This window comes from Bos taurus, chromosome 22 (genome assembly GCF_002263795.3).
Source record: "Bos taurus isolate L1 Dominette 01449 registration number 42190680 breed Hereford chromosome 22, ARS-UCD2.0, whole genome shotgun sequence".
NCBI classification, from domain to species: Eukaryota; Metazoa; Chordata; class Mammalia; order Artiodactyla; family Bovidae; genus Bos; species Bos taurus.
The window spans coordinates 17,830,314-17,849,630 of NC_037349.1; the positions used below are offsets into that span (position 1 = coordinate 17,830,314).

Here is a 19,317-nt window from a genome sequence, read left to right on the forward strand (position 1 = left end):
TCAGCAGGTGCTAGATGCCAGGGAGAATCCAAATTCAGTGTTTTTATGATTCACATCCAGAAGAGACTTCTAGGAACTGGAAGATGTCTTTCTTGAGAAATGTTTCAGAGTTGGATGGATGTTGATCTTGATAACCTGTCCAGGTTGTCTTCTGGGTGCCTTAATTTGCTTTTCTGTGAAATACGAGCATTGATCTTGGCTTTTTCCAGCAGGTTCCTGACCCACTGTGGGTCAGGGGAGGGCAGCCTGGGTCAGAGGCCACAGCATGGGGAGAAGCCAAGGTGCTTGGGCTATAACCAGGCTCTGCTGTTTCCTGGGTGTGTCATTGTCAGTGTGCAAATCACTTCTGAAGATCTCAGTTTCCTCATCTGTGAAGTGGGAAAGTTTGGTTTCTCAAAATGGGATGCATTAACTCAATTCAAAATTGTGTCCCCTCTTTCCCCCATGCTCTCACCCCTGACACTTAGCACGTTTGGCTCTATGTTTTTTAAAAGCAGGCCAACCATAGTATCTGACAAAAAGCAGTTTCTCAGAAATACTGTTTAATGAATGAATGGATGGATGAATGAGTGCTTATAATCAGGGCCGCCAGGTATGGCTGGGCTTTACACAACTCCAGGGTAAAGGGACACCTCAGTTCATGAAGACTGCGATGGGAAATCGTGACCCAGGAGTTGTGTGACATGGTGGCCTGCTCCCAAGGGACAAGCATTTCATGACCTGGAATTGCCAAAGAAAATGTGAGGCTCTTGGAAGATGTGTTTTCCTTTATGCCTCTCTGCCTAGTTTCATTTTCTAGAAGCTGCAGAGCAACTACGTGGATTCTCCATCTCTCTCACCTTACAGAGTCACTGGTCTTGAGTGTTTTCTGGTTAGCAGCAGCCATGGGGCTACATGACCTGCTAAGAACCTACAGCTGGACATCCCGATCAGCAGACACTTAGCATTAACAGAACCAGAGGAACTTATGACATAATCTGATTTTTCACTTTCTTCTTTTAGAAGCTGTATTTTGGAAGCTAAAGAACTAAAGAACCTCTCACTTTCTAATCCAAGAAAATATTGATGCTTCAGGCAGAAAGCAAATTCTTCATCAAGTGTATTTAAAAGAGAACAATACATTCTTAGAAGATGCATAATTATTACAATTTTTTACGAGTTCATCTGTGTGCCTTTTATAGTTACCTCATGTGTCCCAGCGGTACTCAGGGGACCCCATCCTTGGGAAACACTTGTTAAGTTGTGGACATCCTGTGACTTTGGATGGAGGCTCTTATCACTTAATAGATTCATACCGCCCCCTGGTGGACATCCCTGCTCAGCTCGACCGTGAAATTCTCGGGCTTGAGTGAATTGGAAATGGCCTTTCCAGCCACACTGCTGTGGTTCCTGCATCCCACGACCTTCTTAATTTTCTCTGTGTTTTCTGTTGTTTTCTGTTTATTTCTCACAACTTAACCGATGAAGCTATCAGAGGACAAAGAATGAAGGGAGGGTGGAAGTCTGGACCCAGAGTTAAGAGTTTTGGTTGCAGGCACTTCTCCAACTCAGCAGGTGGCATTGCCAATCTGCCTAACGTCTGCTGTTCTGTAGGTCAGAAGTGTGGGGAGAGGTGATTCCCAAGGCTCCTTGTAGCAGCATAATGCAGTGTGGTGGTGTCTGGTCAGCCTGGGTTCACATCTGAGCTTAGAACTTGAGTTCAAGTTACTTCACCTCCATGAGCTTTAGCTTTCTGATCTGTCACCTGGGGATAATGATGATATGGCCGTCCTGGGCATTATGGTGAGTATCAGACAGGAAATGCATGCAAAGCCCCAGCTCTGGGCCTGGTTAGCTTGTTAGTATGCTCAGTTTGTGGCAATGGCTGTTTTCCTTCATGCCATTATGATCTTCCAATGATTTGGTCCTGAAAGCTTGGCTGCTGAAGAGAGCAAGTCAATTTCTAAATGAGAATAGGAATAGTAGCACAGTGCTTATTTAGCATTTGAAAAGATTCTAACAGGATTTATTAATTTCTGTTTTCTAGTGGGTAGTGATTTGTTTGAAGAAATGGAGTCAGAGCCACCCATCGTCAACCACATGGATGTCGTCACATCCCATCTATGAATGAAGATGCGGTCAGAGACCAGGGTCAGTGATGTAAGAAATTACATTCACCTAAGCCCTGATCAGGGGACGAAGACTGGTGGATAATGGTGTTCTCTACCTTTCACAATACAGCTAAGACTCTGCTCCCTGTTCCAGAGCAGAGCCAGGCAGTCTGGCCCCTGTGCCCAGCCTCCTCCTCCTTCTGCATTTCTGTTGTCTCTTCTGTTTTGCTAACACATATAGTACTTGCTATTTATGTGCTGACCTGAGTACTTTACAGGAATAAAGTAATTTCATCCTTCTGACCACCATGTGAACTAGTTCCTGTTATACCCCTTTTACAGATGGGGAAAATGAGGCTCAGGAGAGAATTCTGTGCCTTGCCATAGCCACCAGCTAGTAAGAGGCAGGACTGGACCCAGTCTGCTCTCTTCCTTCTCCTTGATCCTGCCTCCCTTTCTCATGCCCATGCATGGCTAAGGGTCCCATGGGCTTGGGGGAACCAGTAAGTTTCTTTATTACCCATCAGCTCCTTCACAGTTTCTCTTAGTAATATCACTGTGGGTCCTGGTAGCCACTGGAAGGCACCCCACAAGGAGGGACCACGTCAGGGCTCTGATGATGCTCAGTCCTGATGTTTGCCATCAGGAAGGCAGAGTGACACCAAGGTCGGGCATATCACAGTCAGTGCATGCCTCTTAGGTTCTGCTGGGGGATGGTTCTCCTTGGGCCTCTGGTGTTTCCCCGTGGCTGGTGCTTCCCCATCTGTCCTGTTCTCTGGACTATCTTTACTAGGATATTTGTACAGCAGACACCCTTGCTAGAAGAGAGAGTCTTCCTCTGGAACAGAGAGCTTACTGCCCACTATAGAATATTTGGGTTTCTGTAGCTCAGTGTTATTCTCCTGTAATGCAACCCACTGTGTGTACAGGCATTAGCGTGGTTCTCTTTATGTGGTCCTCTGGGGACTGGAGCTTCCCTGGTGGCTCAGATGGTAAAGAATCTGCTTGCAATGTGGGAGACTCAGGTTCAATCCCTGGATCAGGAAGATCCCCTGGAGGAAGAAATAGCAAGTCACTCTAGTATTCTTGCCTGGAGAATCCTCATGGACAGAGGAGCCTGAGGAACTAAAGTCCATGGGGTCACAAAGAGTCAGACATGACTGAAGTGACTTGGCATGGCACGACATGGGGACTGGGGCTTAGGAAACGGGCAAAAATGCTACACTATTGCTGTGAGTGATTAAATTCTGTGTCTCTGATCCAGGAGTCTCCTGTCTTCTGGCAGCATCCATGAAAATGTCAGGCTAACTAGTGAGCTGGTAAGTAGGCATGTCTCAGACGTTTCACGGGTTTTGAGGTATTCTAGGCTATCAGATCAGATCAGATCAGTCGCTCAGTCATGTCTGACTCTTTGCAACCCCATGAATCGCAGCACGCCAAGCCTCCCTGTCCATCACCAACTCCCGGAGTTCACTCAGACTCACGTCCATCAAGTCAGTGATGCCATCCAGCCATCTCATCCTCTGTGGTCCCCTTCTCCTCCTGCCCCCAATCCCTCCCAGCATCAGAGTCTTTTCCAATGAGTCAACTCTTCACATGAGGTGGCCAAAGGACTGGAGTTTCAGCTTTAGCATCATTCCTTCCAAAGAAATCCCAGGGCTGATCTCCTTCAGAATGGACTGGTTGGATCTCCTTGCAGTCCAAGGGACTCTCAAGAGTCTTCTCCAACACCACAGTTCAAAAGCATCAATTCTTTGGCGCTCAGCCTTCTTCACAGTCCAACTCTCACATCCATACATGACCACAGGAAAAACCATAGCCTTGACTAGACGAACCTACCTGCCCTTAAAAGAGGTGGAGGGAAAAAGACCCCTGAGAGTATAACACAAGCATTACAAAGGTGGATGCTTTCTGAGTAGGAAAAGCAAAGACTTTCAGAGGATGTAGCCTGTGGGTGTGGCTTAAAGGAGGCAGAGGGTTTTGATGGGCTCAGAAGCTGGGCAAGGGCGTTCTGGGCAGAGGGGACAGAGTGAGCAAAGGAAGCAGGTATGAAAGCCAGGGTGAGCTCAGGGGACCCAATGCGGCCATCAGGAGCACTTGGACAGCCACACTGGACAGCTTCCTCTGCCATTCTGGAGTCACCCTTCTCTGTGCTGCTGTCTGCCTGGGCAGCTGACCAGTTCCTTTACTGTGGCAGAGCTGGCTGATGGGAGGTACCAGTGGGAGGTCAGGCAGTGAAAGGAGACTGAGGTTTAGGGTATGGATCTTTCTGGCACAAAGTCACTGTTCCTCTCCTGAGGCTTCTACCCAACTCTGTGCTCATGGCTTCCTCTAGACCCTGTCTGCCCTCGCCCTTTCAAACCTCGTGGGTGGGACCAGCTCCACAACAACCAGCCAGACCACACTGACTGTGTGGCTCCCCCACCGGTCCCCTGTAAAGAGTCATCCCCGTGGGAACACACACTTCTTCCTAACCTGATTTGGGTGGGCCAGTCTCCCTCTTGGGACATGACTGATAGAGCAGCCGAGGGGGACAAGGATGTTAGGTCCCGTCACGGAGGGAGTGTCATGAGACCTGACCAAGAATGGTCTCCTAGCTTCACCTAATCAACCTCCATTCTTCCTGTAAAGTCCACTCAGGTGACCCCATCCCTGGAAAGACTCCCAGGACCCCTGCACTCCCCCAGTCCATGGCCTTTATTGGCTGCATTTCATCTGCCACCTCCCCTGAAACCCCCAACTGTAGGTGTTTAGTTGGTTTCCATTTCTCTCACAGTGCATGCAATGGATGTTTGCTGAGTGAATGAAGAAATGTATGGATGGATGATGTGTGGACAGAGGGGTGAATATCATCCTATGTCATTGGAGGTTTGGGGACAGGGGAGTGATAGGGACAGAAGCACAAATGCAGCCTCTGCCTTCTCCCTGGGAAGACAGCATATGGGCATGTGATGTCTCTAACTGTCAAAGACCACCTCTGCAGAGGTACCTGGCACACACAGTGGCTGTGTCAGGTGGTCAGACAGGAAGACCCTCACCCTGCTCTGAGCTGGGAGAAATCAAGGAAGGCTGCCTGGAGGAGGTGGAGCTGGAGCTGGGCAGTGTAGGGTGGTGTCTTAACTTGCTGCTAGGACAGAACACCGGAGACCAGGTGGCTTAAACAACCAATGTTTATTTCTCACAGTTCTGGAAGCTGGGAAGTCTAAGATCAAGGCACTGGCCCATCTGGTGCCTAGTGAGGCCCTCTTCCTGGCTGTGTCCTCATTGGAAGAAGAGGCTCTGTGGTGGTTCCTGTTAGGGGACTGATCCCATCAGGGGGTTCCATCTTTATGACCTGATTGCTTTGCAATCGCTATCACATTGGGGGTTCAGATTTCAACATATGAATTTGGGGGAAGCATGGAGACTGCAAGGTAGGAGGAGTCAGACTTCCTAGGGCCTTGAACTAGGGAATTTGGAATTTATCTCAGAGGCACCAGAAAGCCATTGAAAATGTACCAGTGCAGTTTCTTACTTAAAACAAAGAAAACCAATGAAAGTCAGGCTGGAGGAAGGAGTGTCAGATTCAAGGTCAGGCAGACCTGAATCCAGCCTTGCTGATTATTCTCCTCTCCAAGCCTCAGTTTCCTTTTCTAGAAAATGGGACTTGTAATAGTTACGCCCCAGGGCTGCTACAAAAGAATAATAGAGTGAAAGCAACATGCCCATCAGGGTGCTGTGTGTGTGGAAAGTGCTGGAAGATGATGAAGATGATGATTCCTACTGCAGCCTTTTTGTGTTTTGTTCTGTTTGGGGAACGAGCTTTGACAATCATACGCATTGTCTGCAGTGGTTTTGGCTGTTATGATTGTAGATAACAGAAGGAGGAATCATGCAGCCGTAGGACTCTTTTTTTTTTCTGGCCTGAAAGAATTAGCTAGTGGACTATTATTACCACTATCTGGGGCCTTGACCCTGGGGCCTGGCAGGGGCTTGTTTTTACAGCCTGAAATAGTCTGGCATTTGCCTTTCCAGCGGGCAGGCTGCCAGGTCAAAGAGTGTGTAACCACCCAGCCTAACAAAACAAAACTATTTTTACCTTGGGGGGCCCAAGAATGCATCACGCAGTTCACAGGCCAGCCCCACCCGGCCCGGCGGCGCTAGCCAGTCGCCAGCGCAGGCCGGCCGGTCTCCTGCAGGCGTCAGTGGGCCCCTTGGGGACCAGTTTCCCTGGCAGGGAGGCAGGTGTCCTATAAAGTCCCAGAGTGGCCCACCCCCACCTTCTCTCAGCCGGGAACTAGGAGACCAGGATTCTCACTCGGAGAGATTCTGGAGACATCAGGCAAAAGGCAACGGAAATAGATTCAGATCAGATCAGATCAGTCACTCAGTCGTGTCCGACTCTTTGCGACCCCATGAATTGCAGCACGCCAGGCCTCCCTGTCCATCACCAACTCCCGGAGTTCACCCAGACTCACCTCCATCGAGTCAGTGATGCCATCCAATCACCTAATCTAATATGAATCAAATCAGTGCTACTGCAGATAGTAATGCCTGCCACTTATTGAAGTTCTGCTGGGTCTCAGGCTTTCCAAGCATCATCTCTTATCTTATAATATCATAGGGGTATATTGTAATATTTCTATGGGGTGTGGCCCCCATTTTTCCGATGTGGAAACCGAAGCTCAGGGAGGTTAAATATCACTTGCCCAGGGTTAACCAGATAGGAAGCGGTTTGACCCCAGGCTGCTGGCTGGGCTGCGCGGTGAGTGTCCCTCTCACCTCCCTTGTTACCGGCCCTCGCAGCCAGCGGATGAGAACGGGGAGGAGCTGGGGAGCTAGTCCTTGTCCTGGTCTTCCCCTGACCCAGACCTCACATCAGTGGCTCCTTCGTGCCTTGAAGTTTTTATGGAGAGAATAATGCTTGTGCTCCTGGCCGTGTAGGGCTGTGAGAACAGGGAGGATGGAAAGGTTTAGCAAGTGACAGCAACATGTTGATATCAGCCCAGAATGCCCCCACACTGAGGGCGTGTGAGTCACCATGGCTGAATCTCCAGTGGACTGGGGTTGAGGGGCCCGGGTCAGAAGCCTGCAGAGCTGAACCTCCAGGCTACCCTAGAGAAGTCCAGAGAAGGCTCGTCTTTCTCCCTCCCTCTTCTCTTTTTTACTTCCTCATACCCTTTTTTCTCTTCCTCTTTCTTTCCTCATTTTCCTTTCTTTCCTCCCCCACCCTCCCTTCTTTCGGTATCCTGGTAGGATGTAGCAGAATGGTCTGCCAGCAGACAGACACCTGGAGTAGATGTGGCAGCATGGTCTCTGGAGTCTGCCTTTGTTCCCCCTTCCAAGCCATCTACTTCGCATCCTTCGGTATACAGCACCAACCTCCCCTCTTCCAGGCAGCCTTTTCTGACTTCTTTCACATGGGTTCCCTTCCACCCGACCTCCTGTCATATCCACGCTCTGTAAATACAGGGCACCTCGGTGGAAGTGACTTCTTAGTGATAAGAGACAATTCAAACATCCATGCCGAGTCTTTCCAACTGGATTAAAGTCTCCTTGAGGGTAGGGGCTGAATCTTACATTTCTTTATGTCACTTTACATCACTCCTCTGCCCTCAAATCTTCAATGATTTCTTACTGCATCAGGGTCAAGTATTCATCTATTTATCCATCCGTCTGTCCATCCATCCTTCCATCCGCCCACCCATTGTTCATCCATTCACTCATCTAACCACCCACCTATCCATTCATCCATCCATCTATATACCTGTCCACCCATCCATCTACCCATCCATTCTTCCATCTACCCACCCATCTGTCTCTCTGCTCACCCAACTGTCCACCCACTCACCCATCTGTCCATCTACTCAACTGCCCATCTGTCCACCCATCCATCTGTTCATCTCTCCATCCATCTACCCACCCAACCATCCGTCTACCTATCCATCCATCCACCCATCCTTCTACCCATCTGTCCATCTACCCACCCATCCCCCCACCTGTCCATGTACCCATTCATCCATCCACCCACCCATCCAGTCATTGACCCATCTATCCATCCACTCATCCATTTATCTACTCATCTGTCCACCAACCCATTCACCTATCATTCACCCACTCACCCACCCATCTGTCCATGCACCCATTCAATGAATACTTACTGAGTCCAGGGTTAGAGATGTGGCGATATATTAGCCTGTACCAAGGAATCTTGATAAGGAGGGAAGCAGTTACAATGTTAATTGTATTGGATGTAAGGATGATAAATTTTATGAATAAGAAGGTTATGAGAGTCAGAGAAGCCCATACTCTGCCACTTCTCACCTGTAGGACTTGGTCGAGTCAGTTCCTTCCCTGGGCCTCAGTTTCCTCATCTCTCCAATGGGGATAGTGGTAGTTCCCCTCTCACTAGGTTGAAGTGAGGACTCACTGTGCTGATGCGTGTGAGGTGCCTGGTCCTCACTCTTTTTTTTGCCACATTAGTTCCTCACAGGCAGGGGCATGTGGGGGTGAGATCACTGTGGAGAAGCACTGGCTGCCTGTTGCTGGTCCAGGGGAGCTGAGAGTTTGGGAATTCGAATGATCCGTCATCAAGCAGGTTGTGAGCACTGTGGTCCCAGAGATGCTCTGAATCAGACTTCAACTTGATCAGTCTTTTTTATTTCTCTCCTGCCTCTGGTCTGTAAAATACATTTTTAGGGAGAGAGAGGGAAGTTTCCCCTTTCGCTGGACGAACCCCAAGCCTCACCTCACAAGCAGAGAATCTAAAGCCCATAGCAGGACAGCAGAACCTGCTGGGGTCACGTTTAAAGTTCAGATCCAGATTTTGGTTCATCTATTAATACTTGCTTTTGCTCTTGCGAGGAGGCAGAGGATGGCAAAATCACCAGGGGTCAGCTCTTTGCATCCCCCGATTCCCCCCATTTTCTGAAGGACACTTCTTGCCACCTTGGTCTGCATGCACCATTCCACAGCTCCAGCACCGCTTCAATATTCTTGGGAGCTTTGGAATTGTGTCTTCCCGGTGAGTGGGGGGAAAATGCCTTCCCTCTTGAGCAGCAGCCCAGTTACCTGAACAGAGGGACCCTGGATTCTGGACAGGAATGGTGGCAGTGTGTTCCAAGAGGTTTCCCAAGCGCTATTGGAATAAACGCTAACATTTGTCCTGGGCCAGGCCTTTCGCTGCCTTTCCTGTTAGGCTTGTTGATGGGAAATGAGCCTTTGGAGATGAGAATGGGGGAGGGTGTGTATTGCCAGAGCTGTGAGTTTCTCAGTTCTGAGCCTGAATATGAAGCAAGGTTTGAGATTTGTACTTATCCGGGCTTTCTCTCTCTTAACGTTTTATTCTTTTTACCATTGCTGAAATGGGACACAAATTATTATTAAAAAAAAGAAACAAAACCAACAACCCTGTTTTTTATAATGGCACAGGTTTATGTTTAGTTAGAAAAACAGCCTTTGAAAATGCAATTTCCCCTGCTCCATGATAGTACCAGGGGAAGAAAAAAAGTGGAGAAATCTGAACAATCCCCCAATGTCCCGAACTTGAAAAAAACCAGAGTGTACTTTCAGAACCTCTGTCTGTCTGTTTGCCTCTCTCACCTCTACCGTTAATCAGGGATCCAAGCCTTGTACTTTAGAAACTCTCAAGCAGTAAGTTGAACAAATGCTGGATGGTTATGAGGCTGTATCATCAGGCTGCCCAATTTTCTCTAAACAAAGGGGCAGCAGTGTTTTCTCTCTGCACCATCAGCTCCAAGTGTCAATCAGAAAACTGGCCTGAGGCATGATTTGGGATTCCATGAAGTTTGTGTGCATAACTAAGTCCAAGTGAATATTTTCAGGGAAATGAAGTAAGGATAGTGGGGACTCTTGGGGCAGGTGTGGGAGGTCAGGGAGGCATACTGTTGGCATTGCCTCTGCCATGCCCTCCCTGCAACCTTGGGGAAACCACTCACTGTGACCTTGGAGAGGTCGCCCACTGAAACACTGAGGTGTTCACGTTTCCCCCCTGAGCCCCGGCACCTCATTTTCCTGTCTGAGAAATGGAATAGTTACAGTAATTCTGTTTCTAATCAGTTTACCCTGTGGAAATATGTCAATCCAGGCAAATGTACAAGGAGTTTTTAAAAATTGCATTTTTTTTGTAATTGCAAAAAATAGGAAACAATTTTAGAGTCCATGAAGAGGAGAATGGTTGAATACATCACAGTACATTCCTACAGTGGAGTGCCAGGAAATGTTAAAGATGGCCAGGGATAATTCTTACAAATGTAATATTAAATAAAAGAAGCCAGACACAAATGAGGTCCAAATCATGAAAGCCCCAGCCATGCTAATGTGATGATATTTGGAGGTGGGACCTTGAGGAGGTGATTAGTATTCAGTGAGGTCATGAGGCTAGAGCTCCTGATGGGGTTAGTGTCCTGGCAAGACGAGACCAGAGAGCTTGCGCTCTCTCTCTACCATGTGAATATCTCTCTACCATGTGAATATACAGCAGAAAAGGTGGCCATCTGCATGTCATGGAAAGAGTCCTCACCAAAGCCCACCATGCTGGCACATGCATCTTAGACTCCCAGGCTCCGGAAATGTGGGAGATAGATTTCTCTTGTGTGAGCCTCCAGGCTAGTTTTACGGCAGCCTGAGATGACTAATGTACATCCCTGTTGTATGAATTCAAGTGCATGAAGTTCAGTAACAGGCACACTGAGCTTTGGTGTTACAAGTCAGGGGAGTGGTTACCCAAAAGAGGCACGAGAGGGCTTTGGGATCTGGTCCTGTTCTATCCTTCATCTGACTGGTCGTCACATGGGTGCCTTTACTTTGTGAAAATTCACTGAGCCTTGTGTTTTAAATTTGTACATTATTATGGTGTGTGTTATATTTAAATGAAATTCACATAAAGAAAAAAAAAACCCACCCAATTAAAAATGATTATCAGTAAGAGCAAAAGGCTCATGAACAGTATTTCAGTCATTTCTCTGTTACTGGTATTGAGCCCCGTGTCTGGACTGAACCAGGGGTGTGGGAGGGTCAGGGGAAAGTGAGAGGGGTGCAGCTAAAAAGCTTTGGGGAGTTAGATTGAAAACTTAGACTCTGTTCCATGGCGACAGGAAGCCACAGAAGATTTGAACTAAGAAGCTTGTGAAGTGTGGCAGAAAGGAGCTTTCAGTCCTTCCCCGTTTTCCCCTTTCTTCCATCTTGCCTTCCGGGAAGAGGGACTCTGATCAGTATGAGTAAAGGCAGAGCCTTGGTAGACCTTACGAGCAGGAGGTTTCATTGTGCGGCGCGGCCGCTGTTAGTGACACAAAGGTTTGCTGGCCCTGTGGTTGTTTTATTTGGAGGAATCCAGGGTCTTGTGGCTGTTTTGTTTGGAGAAGTCTAGAGCCAGTGAAGCCCTTTACATTCCGGATCCACAAGGTCGCCGAGCCCTTCCCAGAGCACCTGAGACCGTGGGGTGTCAGGGAGGCAGCGGTGCAGAGGCCGGGGATCAGGGAGAAGAGTCCAAGGTGGGTGGGGTGGGTGACTCAACTGGAGAAGGGAAGAGTATTTTGCAGCTTTGTCTGGGACCTGAGCTACTCGGGGTCGTCTTCTCACGTGCTTCCCTCTGGGATCTGGTGGTGGTCACCTCAGCCCCGGGGTCATCGAGGAGCATGCGTGTGGTATAGACCCATGGCCGCTGGCTGGTGCTGCAGAGCAGGTAAGAGGGGCCCGGGTCCCAGGATGGAGGCGTAGTGGGGGCCGGGATGAGGAAGGTGTCCAGAGATGGGGGGAGGAGAGATGGGCAGTGGGTGTCGGGGGCGAAGAGAGGTGAAGTTGAGGATAACTAGAGGTTTCCAGTTTGTGTGGCTGGGGGGTGAGTGTGGGGATGGTGAAGCTGTTGGGCCAGAAGAAGCTGAGGAGGGAAGGGCTGGCCTGGGGAGGAAGGTGATTAGATTGGGGTTGTGGCCACAAGTCCGTCCTTGCTCAGGGTGGTGTCTCCAGCTGACATAAGATGGGAAGCCCAATATGGAGGGGGACGAGAAATCATCTCTGCCACTTTTGGCCTTGAGGGAGGCACCTTGGTGTGCCTGCTGTTACTTATGGCTCTGGCGCCTGTAGAGGTCTCTGCCAGGGTCAGAGCTTATCGCTAGTGATGAGTGAAAAGTACCCAATTCCTGTGCCCCACTCTGCTCCCAACTCCCCTAATTCCTGCACCCTACCCTGCTGGCAGCTCCCTGCATGGCCCGAAGAAGCCACTTCATGTCTGGGGACCTCAGGGCAAAATGTGAGGGCCTGTCTGTCATGGAAGATCCTGGGTGCCGGCTTGCTTCTTCCTGCCACATGACCCTGGGCAAGACCCTTCCCTTACCGTGGCCTCAGTTTCCCCCGTGTATGGTGGGGAGGTAGGACCAGAGGATTTCTGAGATGCCAGCAGGTGTTCACCCCCAGCAATGATGACCCCTCCCAGCTGCACCCCTCCACAGGGGCTGTGGAAGGAGGGACAGGTCGGACCCCGGAGCCTTGACGATGGAAGCCCCCTCTGTGGTCACAGGGGCTAGGGCAGGGCTGTCCCTCGGCCTCACAGAGCAAATTGAATTTGTGTTTGAAATGTAAGTGATCGAATAGAATTTAAAAATTCCAAATTGGTTGTGGAGACAAATGAATGGCATAGGAGGAAGGGAAGAGGAAGGGAGGAAGTTGCTGGTGGCAGCAGCCTTAAGCTTTAGGAGACTAGCCTCTAGGACTTCTGCTGGGAACGGATGGCTCCGTCCTCCTTGAGTCCCAGGAGCTGAGGAGGAAAACCTCCCCCAGGTCTTCACCCAGAGGGGCTGGCAGCCAGGCCACAGAAACTGGGTCTAGCTGCCAGGATGTGAAGCACCCAGGCAGCATATCTGCTTGGACCTACCAAAGAGCCCCAGGAGAAATGTGCCTGCAGCCACGGGCTGGATCTTGAGCTGTCACCCGTCTGTGTTAGGACGCTGTGGGGACAGGGCTTTCCGTATTCCCAGCTGCTGGGGAAGCATCCTTAGCTGAGCCATTGCCCCTGAGGGTCACAGTGAATTTCCTCCTTCTGTCCTTGTAACAAGACATTCTGAGACTGGGTTCCTGTTCTTCAAAGCGTGCAAATCTACAAACTGGTACTTAAAAAATTACTAGTAGTCTCATCTCTTTCTTTTCTTTCTTTTTCTCTTTTCTTTTCTTTCTTTTGTTCCATAGATGAAAAAATCTATGAATAATCTGAATAATCTGAATTCAGATTATTCAGAATTCTCATCTGAATAATCTCAGAAGTCTAGAACAATGGGATGATGAAATCATGGCATGATAATGTTGAGTGTGCATTCATTCATTCATCACATATTTATGGAGCATCTGCTACTTGCCAGGCCCTGTTCAGGGTGCTCAGCATGCAGCAAGGAACAAAACAGACAAAAATATGTCCTCAGGAGTTTTATATCCCGATTATAGGGTGGTGAGATATTAAATAAAACAGTAAGATAGTTTAAGTGTTGGGTTGTAGTAAGTGCTGTGAAGAAAGACAAGAGCAGGAAGTAGGACTGTGTAGCTGGAGAGCTGGTGGAGTTGTTGTGGGGGTGTCCAGTTTTAGGTGGTGGGGTTAGGGATGGCCTCATTGGGAAGGTGACATTTGAGCAAAGGCCTAGAAGAGGTGAGGTAATGAGTTGTGGGGTCTGGAATTCCAGGCAGAGGGCACAGCCACAGAAAAGGTCCTGAGGTAGGAGTATGCTTGGTGTGGCTTTGGTGTAGTGGGGGTACTGGAATAGGGGATAGCGGGCACCAGGGCAGGAGGATAGGAGGAGTGTGGGGTGCTCCTCACAGGCTGTGGCAGGGGCTTGACTTTCGGGACCTGTGAGATGGCAGCCGGGGGTTGTTGAACAGAGGAGGGCCGCTGTGGGACGTGCATTTATAGAAGGATCAGTCTGAGGGTTCTGTGGAACACAGGCTCTTGGGGAGTGAGGGGAGCAGCAGGAAGACCAGGGAGACACTCCTGTGATGACCCAGGGGGAAGAGGGTGGGGGCTCAGACACAGTGGGAGCAAGGAGTCAGACTGTGACGTGACCCAGACAGTGGATGTGATGGGCTGACCTGCATGCGCATATGGGGAGAAGAGGGGAGTCGGAGGTCAGGGGCACAGAAGTCAAGGGGTCAGTTTGAGAGTCTGTTACAGCCGAGTGAAGATCTGGAGAGGGGCCTGGAGCTCAGAGGAAGGGAGCACATTTGGAAATGGTTAGTGGTCAGGGAGCAGTGTGGAGTCACCCGGGAGTGAGCACGGGTGGACACAAGGAGAGTCCAGGCCTCTAGATTTAGAGTCGAGGGTGAGGAGGCCCCATCCCCACCTCGTCGCCCCCAGGAAGTGAGAGTGAGGAGAGGTGTGCGGCCTGCCATCTTCAGGGACCGCAGGGGCTGGGGCCCCCGATGGGCTGGACATAATGTGGAGCCCGTGTTGGGCCGACTTCCTGGGAGGAAGCCTGAAGAGGAATCTACAGGCAGGAGGGCAGTGGGGTGGGGGGTGTCTCGGGACCCCGTCCTGTGAGGGAGCAGAGGTGCGGGCCCGCAGGGAGGGAACTTGAGCTGTGGGGCAGTCACAGCAGAGGCCTCGGTGGATTCTGTGGGGACCAGGTTCAGGCAAGGAGACCTTGTATGGGCCGGTGCCTGGTCGTGGGCCCCTCTGGAGGGTGAGGCATGCCTTGGGGCCGGGCAGCTCCCTTCTGCCCAGGGCCTTTCCATAAGGGACCCCCTCTGGGCTGCTCCCAGACCAGGGAGTTAGTCCTGACGGAGCTGAGGGTGCAGCCCAGGGCCTGCCTGCTGAAGCCCCCGACTGGGGGATGTGGCCAGGCCCTTGTAAGACAGTGGCAGGCCAGGGTCTGTTACAGGAGTTGGTGAGTTTGGGGTTCCCTGGAGAGTCAGGACTGAGGGAACCCAGCTGCTGTTATGTGACCGGTTTCCAGATTAAGTTTTCCATTGTGTTCCATAGTTTTTGCAGCTGAATTTTGTAAAGTGAGATAGCCTGGTTCTAAAGACCTAAAGGAGGGGCCTCACTAAAGTCAAGGGGACAGCGAGTGATGGGGAGCGGAGACCCTGAGGAGATTAAAGGGAGGAGCCAAGGACATCTGGCCAGAGTGTCAAGTGGCTGCACACCCTGCATGGACTAGTGCAATGGGAGTGATCCTTGGGAATTTCCAGGAAGGCCTGGGAAGGACATCTGTTGAAGTGTGGCTTCTGTATTGTCAAGGAGACAGAGGTTCAGATTATCATCACTCTGGGAGAATAGGGAAGGTTGAAGAGTGACCTTCCGAAGGCCAGGGAATTGCCAGCATTAGAGTTTCACACCTTTCTTCATGATTTTCCTGTTTGGTTGATTGGGTAGCCAGGTTTATGAGGATGGAGCCATTTTGTAGCCAGTTCAGAAAATCACATCACTCTCTCTTCCCCCAGATTCTTACAACAACACATAGAAATGCATAGGATTGTTGGCCTACATTAGGACTTTGGTGCCAACAGATCCTGCCTCTGCTGTACTTGAGCTTGTGTGACTTTGGGTAAGTCACTCACCCTCTCTGAGCCCCTGCTTCTTCATCTGTAAAGACAGCAATATCTACCTTATGGGGTTGCTATAAGGATTTAGGTGGGAAAGCACCTGTGAAAGCATCTCTCTTCATCCTTGGCATTTAGGAGGCTTTGAAAGACCTCAGTCCCCTTTCTGTCACTGCAGTTAGGAGCCCCTGATTTGGGGCTGAAGAGATGTGCCGGTTTCCCTGGCTCCCAGGGAGAGGAAGGTGCTTGGGTGCAGTGTTCCAGGAACCTCCCACGTGGGCCAGTTTCTTATTTGTGTCAAGACCATTCTCTTCCACTCCATCCTCGATTCCTGTCATGGGCACCACTGATCTCCATCTACCAGCCTGCTGATAAGCCAGGAACAATGTTATCGCAGCTGCCAGGCCCTGTGGGGTAGAATTCCTTTGTTGGGCAGTCCTGGCTCCTGAGGGGGTTTTGTGGGTGGATCCAGGTTTATTTATATGGGCTGTTGAGGGGGCCTGGGGCAGGGCCTGGCTCCTAGTAGATGCTCAGTGAATGTTCACTGAATGGACAAATGAGTTGAGTGCTGAGAACTCTGTAGATGGGGGGGTGGGGGTGGGCAGAACCCCCATCTGGAAAGAGTAAGGTTGAGTTTGGAACCAGTGCTTAGGTGTTGCCATGTGGCAAGGGGACAGTATGGCACCAGGAATTAGGAGGCTCCGGCCTGGCTTCTTACTGTGTGATCCTGGGCAAGTTATTTCACCTCTCTGAGCCTTTAGAAAACATCCGTCAGGCGGAGCTAGTAACAATTTGTAAGCTGTAAAGTACTGCGTAAACAGAGAACAAATGCTGGCAAGAATGTGGAGAAGTTGGAACCCTGTGGTGGGAATGTACAGTTGCTGTGGAAAATCATATGGCGGTTCCTTAAAGCATCAAGCATAGAATTACTGTATGATCCAGCAAGTCCACTGCTGGGTATATACCCCAAAGAATTGAAAGTGGGATCTTGAAGAGATATTTGTCCACCCATGTTCACAAGAGCATGACTCACTATAGCCAAAGGGTGGAAGCAGCTTGAGTGTCCATGATGTAAATATACAAAGGAATACTGTTCAGCCTTAAAAAGGAAGGTAATTCTAACAGATGCTATAATACAGGTGAACCGTGAGAATCCTGCAATATAAGTGAAATAAGCCAGTCACAAAATGACAGATACTGTACGATTCTACTTACATGAGATCTCTAGAGTAGTCAAAATCATAGAGACCAAAAGCTGAATGGTGCTTGCCAGGTATGGTGGGGAACAGGGATTGGGAAGTTATTGCTTAACAGGTACAAAGTTTCTGCTGAGGATGAAGAAAAAATCCACCATCATCTGTGGATGACAGTCATGGTTATGCAGTGTGAATGTATGGTTAAGATGGTCAATTTTATGTGCACAATTAAACTTTTTTAGGTGCTCTGTGACCACCACCACTTTCATGAAAACAGTTCGCTTTGACCAGAATTGAGCCTTTCTACTTGGCTTTGTGTAGCAATGGCTGAATCCTGAATCATAAAAATTCTGGGCGAATTCTTTATTTTTTATTAAAAAAAATTAAAAAATTTTTTTTAATTTATTTGTATATTTTTGGTTGTGCTGGGTCTCCATTGCTGCACGTGGACTTTCTGTAGCTGTGGTAAGCAGGCTGACTCTTCGTTGCGGTGTGCGGGCTTCCCATTGCACTGGCTTCTCTTGTGAAACACAGGCTCTAGGCATGTGGGCTTCAGTAGCTGTGGCACCTGAGCTAAGTTACTCTGCAGCATGTGGAGCCTTCCCAGAGCAGGGACTGAACCTGGGTCCCCTGCATTGGCAGGCGGATTCTTATCAACTGTGCCACCAGTGAAGTCCTCTAGGTGAATTCTTGATGCCATCTGCTTATCAGCTGGTTTTAGTGGCTCTTTGGGATCCAAAGGGGAGAGGAGACATGAAAGAGATGACTTCTGTATTTGAATGTCCTAGGATGGCTCAAGTTGGAGCTGCCACCAAATGAGATGACATCTTAGAAAATGCTCTATGAATCTAAAAAGTTTCCTCAGTTCTTATTTTGGTGATTGCTGTTACCCCTATAAGATCTGTGCCCTTGAGAGAGGAAAATGAAAATCTGTGGGTCGATAGAATGATCTTACTAAAGAACTTAATCCAGTATTAATCTTCATCTTGACCCCACAAAAATCCTTTCCATAAAAAGGAAAAAAAAAAAAAACCCACCTCAAGTAGGTTTCACCTCATTTTCTGCTGTGGTTTGTACCCTGAAATGACTCTTAAAAGAAAGAAGTTAGAATGCTGAATTGGGCTGATCCCTAAGTCAGTGTTTTGTTTTGTTTTTAAGTGTAGAACACCTGAATTGGAATCTCCCAGTTGTTTTGTAAAAAGAGACACGACCCATGATTCCACCACAGACATAATTAATCAGGATTTTGGGAGGTGGAAACTGAGAATTTGTAATATTGGTAAGCCCCTTGGTAAGTTGGTTGAGAAACAAGAGCCTGAAACCAGACACACTGGCCTTGTTGAGTGGCCACTACTTTGATGGGAGAAAAACCAGCCACAGCTTCCAGGGGTCTGAGGTGTGGTCACAGGGAGGACACAAGTGGGGGCTGATGCTTGTCCGGAGCTGCCTTATAAGAACCAAGTATAAGCTGCCTCCTCTAATACAAAGAGGTCATCAGCCTGGACTGGCTGAGAGGTCTCCCACAAGGAAGTCTGATGTCTAAGTAACCAGGGAGATCCCCCAGTACTCATTCAACAGTTCCAGTGTCACCAGCCAAGTGAGTGGTGCATTTTCTGCCACGACCACACCAATGTGTGTATCCCCCGTAGTGCCTGATCCCTGACATTCCAGAACATCTTGTCTGCTCCTCTGCTGCAGCCTCTGGGCCTCTGATTTTTAAGTACTAGGTTATGAACTTGTCTCCCACTTAAGACCAGGAGTTCCTCCAGTGAAGGAATTACCTGTTTGTTTGGTTTTTTTTTCAGGGCTGGGCACATGGTGGGCACTTCCTGAACCGTTGAAGGTGCATCTGGTGAACTTTGTGGTGGCTTAAACATGAGACCTACTTGCCAGAAGTCTCTGTCTCTCGTCCAGCCTGGTCTGATGATTTCTTCCATCTTGGAGGATGCAGCCTTTGTCCCTTCTTTGCTAGAGCCCAGGAAAGGTGGAAGTATTGTGAGTAACCAGTGTTTCAGAAGCACAGAACACTGCCTCTTCCATGATGGAAGCTGTTCAGGGTACTCATCCTGCCACCAGGGGGCTTCTTGGTCACCACACTGGGACTCCTTGTTGGCCTCTGCTCCCGGCAGACTGGGCTCTCGGCAGTAGCCAGACCAGCCACAGTGAGCCATTTTCCTGAGCCCATGCACACCCTCTGTCCCTACCACTATGACCCACCAGGTAGTGGCAGAGTAACTGCAGGAAGGGCCTGAACCCCAGGATGGGTCACACCTCAGCTTTACAGGATGCTTGAAATCTGCTGAAGTCACTCTTTGATGAACAGTAACATGAGATGCAAAGGTCTTCGTGTTCTTTGCCCATTCAGAGAAATCTATCAATATTCCTCATTTCCAGACCTCCTTGTCACCAGTATTCCAGAACTTCCTTCTAAAGTTCCGACCGTCTAGCAGAAGCATTTTGCCCATGAATTGGTAGACTCTTGTTAGTCGCTGGGTTGTGTCCAACTCTTTGCG

General features: G+C 49.3%; 2 protein-coding genes across 2 annotated transcripts in view; both read left to right on the forward strand.

Annotated features, from left to right (window-relative positions):
• OXTR (oxytocin receptor) overlaps positions 1–2,394 on the forward strand; it is a 56,629-nt gene extending 54,235 nt beyond the window's left edge. The window contains exon 3 of the transcript XR_003031707.2: positions 2,027–2,394. The gene's annotated coding sequence lies outside the window, so the exon portion shown is untranslated. The remainder of the gene's footprint in view (positions 1–2,026) is intronic.
• SSUH2 (ssu-2 homolog) overlaps positions 2,049–19,317 on the forward strand; it is a 42,763-nt gene continuing 25,494 nt past the window's right edge. Inside the window, exon 1 of the mRNA XM_024983130.2 lies at positions 2,049–2,130. Within this exon, the coding sequence (XP_024838898.1) occupies positions 2,103–2,130 (28 nt within the window). The 5' untranslated portion in view covers positions 2,049–2,102. The remainder of the gene's footprint in view (positions 2,131–19,317) is intronic.